The sequence below is a fragment of the Bombina bombina genome, chromosome 1 (assembly GCF_027579735.1).
Source record: "Bombina bombina isolate aBomBom1 chromosome 1, aBomBom1.pri, whole genome shotgun sequence".
NCBI lineage: Eukaryota > Metazoa > Chordata > Amphibia > Anura > Bombinatoridae > Bombina > Bombina bombina.
The window spans coordinates 802,893,230-802,904,801 of NC_069499.1; the positions used below are offsets into that span (position 1 = coordinate 802,893,230).

Genomic DNA, 11,572 nt, shown 5'->3' on the forward strand with positions numbered 1-11,572 from the left:
CTATGTGGCACACCGTCAGCTGAAGGGCCTGAGCAGTAGTTGGAGAGATGGGGTGTTGTTGCAAAAATCCTTGTGGGACAATCACATCCTCGCTGCAGCTGCTATCCTCGCAAGCATCTGTAGGGTCGCTGTAGCTGCTCATCATAACTTCATCACCGGAACATAGAAAAGTAAGTGGAGAGGCTTCCAAGACATTGTCTTCCGAGGTTGTAGAAATTATGGAGAGCTCCTCCGGATCAGTGCTAGTAAGTCCATTCTCCGTTGGCTGTTGAACAAGTTTGAGGATTGTAGTAATTTTCTTTTTAATCTTATTAAAATGTTCCCAGAAACGCACTATTATCTGGTTAAGCAGTAATCTGTCTTCCATATTGTTGAAGCCAAAATAAAGCAGCGCACAATTGGAGCTGCGATACAGCAGATCTCCGAGGGTTGTCGTGGGGTTGGGGGGTGGTGGTAGGCCTGAGCGTCAGAAAAGTCCCGGAGTATAGCTGATACAAGCAATCATTAAAATAATCATATTTACTGGCTGACAATCTTAAATTACTATATGATACACTGCATTCAGTATCAGATGGCATCTAGGAAAGTGATATTTAACAGATAGATTTTGATAACGAAAGCAGCACACAATATTGCGACCTATAATGGCCTTTGCCCGGAAGTTCCCCCTTAAAATACTTTTAATATAAAAACATAGCAATTGTTTTTTAAATAAAAATCACAAACTACATTCTAAACAACTAAAGTAAAAAAAAAAAAAAACGTGACAAATCCCTGCCCTCACTCGCCTCCACTCCACTCCGCCACCAAAAAAATTCCACTCAGAGGAGCAGTGGATATGTCACTTTGCATGAAAGAAAATCATATCTGCTCTGCAATGTTAATAGCTATTTAAAATGAAATCTACCATTAAAATACACTCTTACATAACAACATAGTGCTTATTTTTATTTTTTTTAAGTCACAAACTACCTTCTAAACAACTAAAAAAAAATAGAGTGACAAACCCCTGCCCTCACCCACCTCCACTCCACTCCGCCACCAAATAAATGCCACTCAGAGGGGCAGTTGGATGTCACTTTGCATAAATAAATTCATATAAGTTATTTAACCCTTTAAGGACACGGCTTTCTGTTTGCTCAATTGTTTTATGACGGAAAAATTCCGTCATATGTCCTTAAGAGGTTAAAGTAAATAGCTATTAAAAATAAAAACAACAATTAAAATATACTTTTAAATGATAACAGAGTAGTTGTTTTAAAAAAACAAATTTAAAAAACTACCTACTAAACAACTATAGAAAAAGAGGAAAAAAACATTGTGACAAATCCCTGTGCTCACCCGCCTCCACTCCACTCCACCACCAAAAAAATTCCACTCAGAGGAACAGTGGATATGTCACTTTGCATGAAAGAAAATCATATGTGCTCTGCAACGTTAATAGATATTTAAAATTAACTCTACCATTAAAATACACTCTTACATAACAACATAGTTATTATTTTTTTTTTTAAAAAAGTCACAAACTACATCTAAACAACTAAAAAAAAAAAAAAAAAATAGAGTGACAAACCACTGCCCTTACCCACCTCCACTCCACTCCGCCACCAAATAAATGGCACTCAGAGGAGCAAAGTTATTTAAAGTAAATAGCTATTAAAAACAAAAACAACAATTAAAATATACTTTTACATGATAACAGAGTAGTTGTTTTAAAAAAACAAATGTCAAAAGCTACCGTCTAAACAACTATAGAAAAAGCGGGGGGAAAAAACATTGTGACAAATTCCTGTCCTCACCCGCCTCCACTCCACTCCACCACCAAAAAAATTCCACTCAGAGGAGCAGTGGATATGTCACTTTGCATGAAAGAAAATCATATGTGCTCTGCAAGGATAATAGCTATTTAAAATTAACTCTACCATTAAAATACACTCTTACATAACAACATAGTTATTATTTTTTTTCAAAAAAAAAGTCACTAACTACCTTCTAAACAACTAAAAAAAAAATAGAGTGACAAACCCCTGCCCTCACCCACCTCCACTCCACTCCGCCACCAAATAAATGCCACTTAGAGGAGCAGTGGGATGTAACTTTGCTAAAATAATTTCATATAAGTTATTTAAAGTAAATAGCTATTAAAAATAAAAAACAACAATTAAAATATAATTTTACATGATAACAAAGTAGTTGTTTTAAAAAAACAAACGTCAAAAGCTACCGTCTAAACAACTATAGAAAAAGAGGGGGGAAAAAACATTGTGACAAATCCCTGTCCTCACCGCCTCCACTCCACCACCAAAAAAATTCCACTCAGAGGAGCAGTGGATATGTCACTTTGCATGAAAGAAAATCATATGTGCTCTGCAACGTTAATAGCTATTTAAAATGAACTCTACCATTAAAATACACTCTTACATAACAACATTGTTCTGTCTATTATATGCTTATTATGTTGATGACATCTGGTGGTTTCATGTTGCAATTACAGCTTCGTTCCTCTCAAGAATGAAACAGGAAGTGTTAATAAAGTTTGTTAATAAAAAGTTTACTTTCAATTTCTCAGCAGCCATCTTAGCTTCTAGAAGCATGGAAATCAGCTCTTCACATTTGCCTATAAATATACATATGCCTGTAAGTTATTTATTGTTTGCTAAGAGTTCATTGTGCATTTGAATTGCATTGCTATTTACTGTAAGGTTTAAATGTAAGCTCTGTGTTCGAAACATGTATTATTGTATGTATGTATTGCAAGCACCATGTGTAAGTACATATTGTAATTTCAACTTTTCTTATTGTATTGCAGTTTTACAAAATAACTATTCAGAAGTAAAATCAGTTTGGAATAAACACAAAGCTATTTCTGTCTGGTTTGTTAACTAGCTGTCTAGTTATCAGTTAATGAGGACAGTACAGTAAAAAGGCAGGCTATATCAAGGGAAGATATAGGAGCTGCATTGAAAAGTGAGAAGCAATAACAAGCAAGATACAAAGGCTGCATTTTAAAGTAAAAAGCAGTAAATAACAAGCAAACATACAAGACCTGCAATTTAAAGTGAAAGGCAGTAAAAATAATTTGCACAAGAACTGCATTTAAAATATTGTGCTACTTTAACCTGATCACTATGAACCAAGATAAGAGTGTTGATATGATGCAGCAAACTTTAGAGACCAGATCCTATGCCTCTGGCTCTAAATATTCAATGCGCTCCAGCAGATCATCAGTCAGTTCTGCAGGAGTCAGAGCCCGTGCTAAAGTACAAGCAGCCCAGGAAGTTTCTTATGCTGAAAAAGAAGCAGACATGATAAAGCAGAAAGCAGCACTAGAAGCAGAGGCAGCAAGGCGCAAAGCAGATATGGAAGCAGAGGCAGCAAGGTGCAAAGCAGATATGGAAGCAGAGGCAGCTAAGTGCAAAGCAGAGACAGCAAGGTGTGAAGCTGAAACAGCGCAACGCAAGGCAGAGTTAGAGGCTAATATGCATGTGCTAAAGATTCAAAGGGCAGCAGTTGCAGCATCTGCAGAAGCAGCAGTCTATGAAGCAGCAGCTGAACTAGAAGAGGAACCACTTCAAGATTTTGCAGAAATAACTACCCATGATTCAGTACAAAGGACTCAGGAGTATGTACAGAACCATGCTCTAGACCAAGATAAAACAGAGCATGCTCCTATCCAACATATGTCCAGCATAATGCCACAGTTTCCTGACTCAACATATTTACAGTCTACTCCAAGTATTCCTGACTTGCACCCTCCTTCCCAGACTGACACTGCAAATGTCTCTACACCAAGAGTGCGCTTTCAAGAAAGCAGAGGTTACGCTGATCCACAATATCCATCACATTATATGGACTCTCACATATCCCCTCTCAGAAATAGTACATTAGGAACTTCAGAGACTACTGACCTAGCAAAGCACCTGATTCGTCGAGAGTTAGTGAGTACAGGGCTACTAACATTTGATGATCGACCAGAGAACTACTGGGCATGGAAGACATCATTCCAAGGTGTCACCAGAGATCTTAATCTTACAGCCAGAGAAGAGCTAGATCTTTTGACTAAGTGGCTTGGACCAGAGTCATCTCAACAGGCTAAGAGACTCAGGTCAGTGCATGTTCATAACCCAATTGATGGAGTTAAAATGGTATGGCAGAGACTAGAAGAATGTTATGGCAGCCCTGAAGCTATTGAGAATGCACTGTTAAAGAAGCTAGAAAACTTCCCCAGAATCTCAAACAAAGACAACATAAAGTTAAGAGAACTTGGTGACATGTTGTTGGAGGTGAATGCAGCTAAGGCAGGAGGCTTTTTGCCAGGACTGGCATACCTAGACACAGCTCGTGGCATCAACCCAATTATTGAAAAACTGACATATAGCCTGCAAGAAAAGTGGATTTTTCAAGGTTCCAAGTAAAAAGAAGACCATCATATCTCCTTTCCACCATTCAGTTTCTTCTCCAGATTTATTGTCAACCAAGCAAGGACTAGAAATGATCCAAGCTTCATATTCTCAACATGCAGCAACCAAGTTCCAGCAAATACAGAGAAGACAGGAACAAGGTATAGTAACAGACCGACAGTGTCAGTAAGAAAGACAGAAGTGTCAGCTACTAATGCAACTCCACAAGTGAACAGCCCTGCAAGGAAATCCATGGAACTAGACAGTCCATGTCCAATTCATAATAAACCACGCCCACTGTCAAAGTGTCGTGGGTTCAGAAGCAAGCACATTGATGAACGTAAAGCTTACCTGAAAGAGAATTCTATCTGCTTTAGATGTTGTGCATCCACAAGACACATTGCCAAAGACTGCAAAAATAACATAAGATGCAGAGAATGCAACAGTGACCAGCATACTTCAGCTTTGCATCCAGGTCCAGCTCCCTGGGCAGTAGAGACTCCTTTACCCAAGGGAGAGCAAGGCGGGGAGCAAGAGGAAGCTACTCTACCTACTATTGCATCCAAGTGTACAGAGGTATGCGGGAAAGGGACAAGGCCCAGATCATGTTCCAAGATTTGTTTAGTGACTGTATATCCCTCTAATAAACCTGACTGTTCTGTAAAGATGTATGCAGTATTAGATGATCAAAGTAACCGTTCTTTAGCCAAATCAGAGTTTTTTTGATGTGTTTAACATTAGTGGTGAAACATTTTCCTACACTCTAAGAACATGCTCAGGCATTACAGAGAAAACAGGGCATATGGTATCCAACTTCACTGTTCAGTCTATTGATGGGAAAACACACATAAAACTCCCCACACTCATTGAATGTGACATGATACCTGATGACAGGTCAGAAATTCCAACACCTGAGATTACACAGCATTTCCCTCATCTGAAGTCCTTAACAGACAAGATCCCAGCACTTAACCCTAACGCACAAATACTTCTCTTGTTAGGAAGAGACATTCTGAAGGTGCACAAAGTATGTGAGCAGATTAATGGGCCTCACAACAGTCCTTATGCACAACATTTAGACATAGGTTGGGTCATAGTTGGGGAAGTATGCTTAGGAGGAGCTCATAGACCAGCAGATGTGAACTCTTTCAAGACAAATGTGCTGCCTAGTGGGCGCACTTCTCTGTTCAGCCCATGCACTAGCTATATACAGGTAAAAGAGACTTTTAATGCTTGTAAACAACAGTCATACACCCCCTCATTATGTTATTTAAGAATTGCAACTCACAATGTGGGCAGTTTAGATGATAATGTGTTTGTTACTACTCCAAACGATGACAAACCTGCCATGTCTATTCAAGATGGTATGTTCCTTGATGTAGTTGAAAAAGAGATGTTTATTGATGAAGCAAATTACTGGGTAGCACCCCTACCATTTCGCTTACCTCGGCTTAGACTACCAAACAACATAGAGCAAGCCCAGAAAAGACTCCTTGCTCTACATCGTTCTTTTGTGAAAAAAACTGAAATGAAGGAACATTTTGTTAACTTTATGCAAAAGATCTTTGACCATGACCAAGCAGAACCTGCCCCACCATTGGAAGTAGGTGAGGAGTGTTGGTACCTACCAATCTTTGGTGTCTATCACCCTCAGAAGCCAGGACAGATCAGAGTAGTTTTTGACTCAAGTGCTCAGTTTGAAGGCATCTCACTGAATGACACACTCCTCAGTGGGCCTGATTTAAATAATACACTACTAGGTGTCCTTTTACGTTTCCGCAAAGAGCAAGTTGCAATTACCACTGATGTACAACAAATGTTTTACTGTTTCATGGTTAGAGAAGATCACCGTAACTATTTGAGATTTCTTTGGTTTCGTGACAATGACCTTAACAAAGAAATTACAGAGTTCAGGATGAAGGTACATGTCTTTGGGAACAGCCCTTCCCCAGCCATAGCCATTTATGGTCTAAGACAAATAGCAAAGCAAGGAAAGAGTGAGTATGGCGATGATGTAGAACAGTTTATCTTGAGGAATTTCTATGTAAATGTTGGACTCGCATCTGTGCCTACTGAAGCTGAAGCAGTCAGTCTCCTGCAGAGAGCTAAGGACATGCTCGCAGGATCAAATCTCAAGCTACACAAAGTGGCATCCAACAAAAGTCCAGTAATGGAAGCATTTCCTGCAGATGACAGAGCTAAAGATCTAAAGGACCTTGTTTTAGGTGTCGATCCTTTACCCCTTCAAAGGAGCTTAGGAGTAAGTTGGAACAGTTTCACCTTTCAAGTGTCTAAAGAGGTAAAACCTTTCACACGGAGAGGTATCCTGGCTACAGTAAACAGTCTTTATGACCCACTTGGGTTTGCATCTCCAATCACTATGCAAGATAAATCTTTAGTCAGAGAACTCTCAACAGACCAATGTGACTGGGATTCCCCACTCTTACCAGATAGAGAAGCTCAATGGAGAGCATGGACAGAAGACCTGATCCATCTTGAAGATCTCAGTATTCCCAGACCCTATGTGCCAGTGTCACTATCGTCCACAGTAAGAAAGGAGGTATGTGTTTTTTCTGATGCTTCTACTGTAGCGATAGCAGCTGTGGCATATCTCAGAGTCATAGACAGTAGTGGTCAATGTCATGTAGGCTTTATTATGGGCAAATCTAAACTAGCTCCAAGACCAGCCCATACAGTGCCACGTCTAGAATTATGTGCAGCTGTTTTGTCAGTTGAGCTAGCTGAACTTATTACTGAAGAAATGGACATTGATCTTTATGCAGTTAAATATTACACTGATAACAAAATTGTGTTAGGTTACATTCACAATACTTGTAGGAGATTTCATGTATATGTCTCAAACAGAATAATTTGTATTAGAAAATCTACTAATCCAGATCAGTGGCATTATATTAACACCAGTCAGAATCCAGCAGATCATGGTACTAGACCAATTCAGGCAGCTCACCTAAAACATACCAACTGGTTCTCAGGCCCAGATTTCTTACATCAGGCAGATACTAGTGATCAATCTGAAGCTAAAGTATTTGACCTCATTGAACCAGATTCTGACAGTGAGATCCGACCTGAAGTGACAGCTTTAATAACTGAAGTGTATGAATGCCAGTTAGACTCACATAGATTTCTCAGATTCTCAAAGTGGAAGTCCCTTGTGAGTGGTATAGCAACACTTATTCACATTGCTAAGTCATTTTCCAGCAGCACTCAAAAGGAGTCGTGTACAGGCTGGCATTGCTGCAAAGGGTTATGCCATTCATTAGCTTTCTTTCAAGCTGAAACAGTGACTATCAAATGTATCCAAACATGGAAATATAGAAAATGGAAAGAGAAACAAAACGTTCAAGAAGAAGATCTTGTATTGTTGAAAGACTCTCAAGTAAAGCGCAATGGATGGACAATGAGTCTTATTGTAAAAGCCATTCCTAGTGGTGATGTTAGAGGTCAAAATCATTAAACAAGGGACTGCTAAAGTATATCTCAGACCTGTGTCAGATTTGATTGTTCTTTTTCAAAGTAAAGAGTTATCTGGTTGAATTTAATAGTAATTTATAGATCATGTAATAGTGCTATATGTTTATACCAGACGGGGAGTGTTCTGTCTATTATATGCTTATTATGTTGATGACATCTGGGTGTTTCATGTTGCAATTACAGCTTGGTTCCTCTCAAGAATGAAACAGGAAGTGTTAATAAAGCTTGTTAATAAAAAGTTTACTTTCAGTTTCTCAGCAGCCATCTTAGCTTCTAGAAGCATGGAAATCAGCTCTTCACATTTGCCTATAAATATACATATGCCTGTAAGTTATTTATTGTTTGATAAGAGTTCATTGTGCATTTGAATTGCATTGCTATTTGCTGTAAGGTTTAAATGTAAGCTCTCTGTGTTAGAAATATGTATTATTGTATGTATTGCAAGCACCATGTGTAAGTACATATTGTAATTTCAACTTTTCTTATTGTATTGCAGTTTTACAAAATAACTATTCAGAAGTAAAATCAGTTTGGAATAAAGACAAAGCTATTTCTGTCTGGTTTGTTAACTAGCTGTCTAGCTATTAGTAGTGAGGACAGTACAAACATAGTGATTATTTTTTTTTTTAAAAAAAGTCACAAACTACCTTCTAAACAACTTTAAAAAAATAGAGTGACAAACCCCTGCCCTCACCCACCTCCACTCCACTCCGCCACCAAATAAATGCCACTCAGAGGAGCAGTGGGATGTCACTTTGCATAAATAAATTCATATAAGTAATTTAAAGTAAATAGCTATTAAAAACTAAAACAACAATTAAAAACATAATTTATGCTTACCTGATAAATTTATTTCTCTTGTGGTGTATCCAGTCCATGGATCATCCATTACTTGTGGGATATTCTCCTTCCCAACAGGAAGTTGCAAGAGGATCACCCACAGCAGAGCTGCTATATAGCTCCTCCCCTAACTGCCATATCTAGTCATTCGACCGAAAACAAGCAGAGAAAGGAGAAACCATAGGGTGCAGTGGTGACTGTAGTTTAAAATTAAAAAATGCCTGCCTTAAAATGACAGGGCGGGCCATGGACTGGATACACCACAAGAGAAATAAATTTATCAGGTAAGCATAAATTATGTTTTCTCTTGTAAGGTGTATCCAGTCCACAGATCATCCATTACTTGTGGGATACCAATACCAAAGCTAAAGTACACGGATGAAGGGAGGGACAAGGCAGGTGCTTAAACGGAAGGTACCACTGCCTGTAAAACCTTTCTCCCAAAAATAGCCTCGGAAGAAGCAAAAGTATCAAATTTGTAGAATTTTGAAAAAGTATGAAGCGAAGACCCAGTCGCCGCCTTGCAAATCTGTTCAACAGAAGCCTAATTTTTAAAGGCCCATGTGGAAGCCACAGCTCTAGTAGAATGAGCTGTAATCCTTTCTGGAGGCTGCTGGCCAGCAGTCTCATAGGCTAAGCGGATTATGCTTTTTTAGCCAAAAAGAAAGAGAGGTTGCCAAAGCCTTTTGACCTCTCCTCTGTCCAGAGTAGACAACAAACAATCTTTAGTAGCTTGTAAGAAAACTTTAAAGCACGAACCACGTCCAGATTGTGTAATAAACGTTCCTTCTTTGAAGAAGGATTAGGACACAAAGACGGAACAACAATCTCTTGATTGATATTCTTATTAGATACAACCTTAGGTAAAAACCCAGGTTTGGTACGCAGAACTACCTTATCTGCATGGAAGATCAGATAAGGAGAATCACATTGTAAAGCAGATAACTCGGAAACTCTACGAGCCGAGGAACTAGCTACCAAAAAAAGAACTTTCCAAGATAAAAGTTTGATATCTATGGAATGAAGAGGTTCAAACGGGACTCCTTGAAGAACCTTAAGAACCAGATTTAAGCTCCATGGCGGAGCAACAGGTTTAAACACAGGCTTGATTCTAACTAAAGCCTGACAAAATGCCTGAACGTCTGGAACATCCGCCAGATGCTTGTGCAGAAGAATAGACAGAGCAGAAATCTGTCCCTTTAAAGAACTAGCTGACAATCCTTTTTCCAATCCTTCTTGGAGAAAGGATAATATCCTGGGAATCCTGACCTTACTCCATGAGTAACCCTTGGATTCACACCAATAAGGATATTTACGCCATTTCATATGGTAAATTTTCCTGGTGACAGGTTTTCGTGCCTGTATTAAGGTATCAATGACTGACTCAGAGAAGCCACGCTTTGATAACATCAAGCGTTCAATCTCCAGGCAGTCAGCCTCAGAGAAATTAGATTTGGATGGTTGAAATGACCTTGAAGTAGAAGGTCCTGTCTCAGCGGCAGAGTCCATGGTGGAAAGGATGACATGTCCACCAGATCTGCATAACAAGTCCTGCGTGGCCACTTAGGCGTTATCAAGAGCACTGATGCTCTCTCCTGCTTGATTTTGGCAATCAGACGAGGGAGCAGAGGAAACGGTGGAAACACATAAGCCAGGTTGAAGGACCAAGGCGCTGCTAGAGCATCTATCAGCGTTGCCTTGGGGTCCCTGGACCTGGAACCGTAACAAGGAAGCTTGGCGTTCTGGTGAGACGCCATGAGATCCAGTTCTGGTTTGCCCCAACAATGAATCAATTGTGCAAACACCTCAGGATGGAGTTCCCACTCCCCCGGATGAAAAGTCTGTCGACTTAGAAAATCCGCCTCCCAGTTCTCTACACCTGGGATATGGATAGCTGATAGGTGGCAAGAGTGAAACTCCACCCAGCGAATTATCTTTGAGACTTCTAACATCGCTAGGGAACTCCTTGTTCCCCCTTGATGGTTGATGTAAGCCACAGTCGTGATGTTGTCCGACTGAAATCTGATAAACCTCATTGTCGCTAGCTGAGGCCAAGCCTGAAGAGCATTGAATATCGCTCTTAGTTCCAGAATATTTATTGGAAGGAGTGACTCCTCCTGAGTCCACGATCCCTGAGCCTTCAGGGAGTTCCAGACTGCACCCCAACGTAGAAGGCTGGCATCTGTTGTTACAATTGTCCAATCTGGCCTGCGAAAGGTTATACCTTTGGACAGATGGACCCCAAGATAGCCACCAGAGAAGAGAATCCCTGGTCTCTTGATCCAGATTTAGTAGAGGGGACAAATCTGTGTAATCCCCTTTCCACTGACTGAGCATGCATAGTTGCAGCAGTCTGATCTAGGCGTGCAAACGGCACTATGTCCATTGCCGCTACCATTAAGCCGATTACTTCCATGCACTGAGCTACCGAAGGCCGAGGGATGGAATAAAGAACACGGCAGGAATTTAGAAGTTTTGATAACCTGGACTCCGTCAGGTAAATTTTAATTTCTACAGAATCTATCAGAGTCCCTAGGAAGGAAACTCTTGTGAGGGGGGATAGAGAACTCTTTTCCTCGTTCACCTTCCACCCATGCGACCTCAGAAATGCCAACACTATGTCCGTATGAGACTTGGCAATTTGGAAGTTTGACGCCTGAATCAGGATGTCGTCTAAATAAGGGGCCACTGCTATGCCCCGCGGCCTTAGGACCGCCAGAAGCGACCCCAGAACCTTCGTAAAAATTCTTGGGGCTGTAGCTAATCCAAAGGGAAGAGCTACAAACTGGTAATGCCTGTCTAGGAAGGCAAACCTGAGAAACCAATGATGATCTTTGTGT

General features: G+C 40.1%; 1 protein-coding gene across 1 annotated transcript; it reads left to right on the plus strand.

Annotated features, from left to right (window-relative positions):
• The first annotated feature begins 2,576 nt into the window (after window positions 1–2,576).
• On the plus strand, window positions 2,577–4,425 carry LOC128645998 (uncharacterized). The gene is made up of 2 exons (XM_053699375.1): window positions 2,577–2,637; window positions 2,810–4,425. The coding sequence occupies exon 2, from the start codon at window positions 3,129–3,131 to the stop codon at window positions 4,413–4,415; it is 1,287 nt and encodes a 428-aa protein (XP_053555350.1). The 5' UTR covers window positions 2,577–2,637; window positions 2,810–3,128; the 3' UTR covers window positions 4,416–4,425.
• The last annotated feature ends 7,147 nt before the right edge of the window (window positions 4,426–11,572 follow it).

Excerpts from the sequence above, each read along its gene's own strand:
- LOC128645998 (XM_053699375.1), top strand. The coding sequence starts at position 3,129 with ATGAACCAAGATAAGAGTGTTGATATGATGCAGCAAACTTTAGAGACC.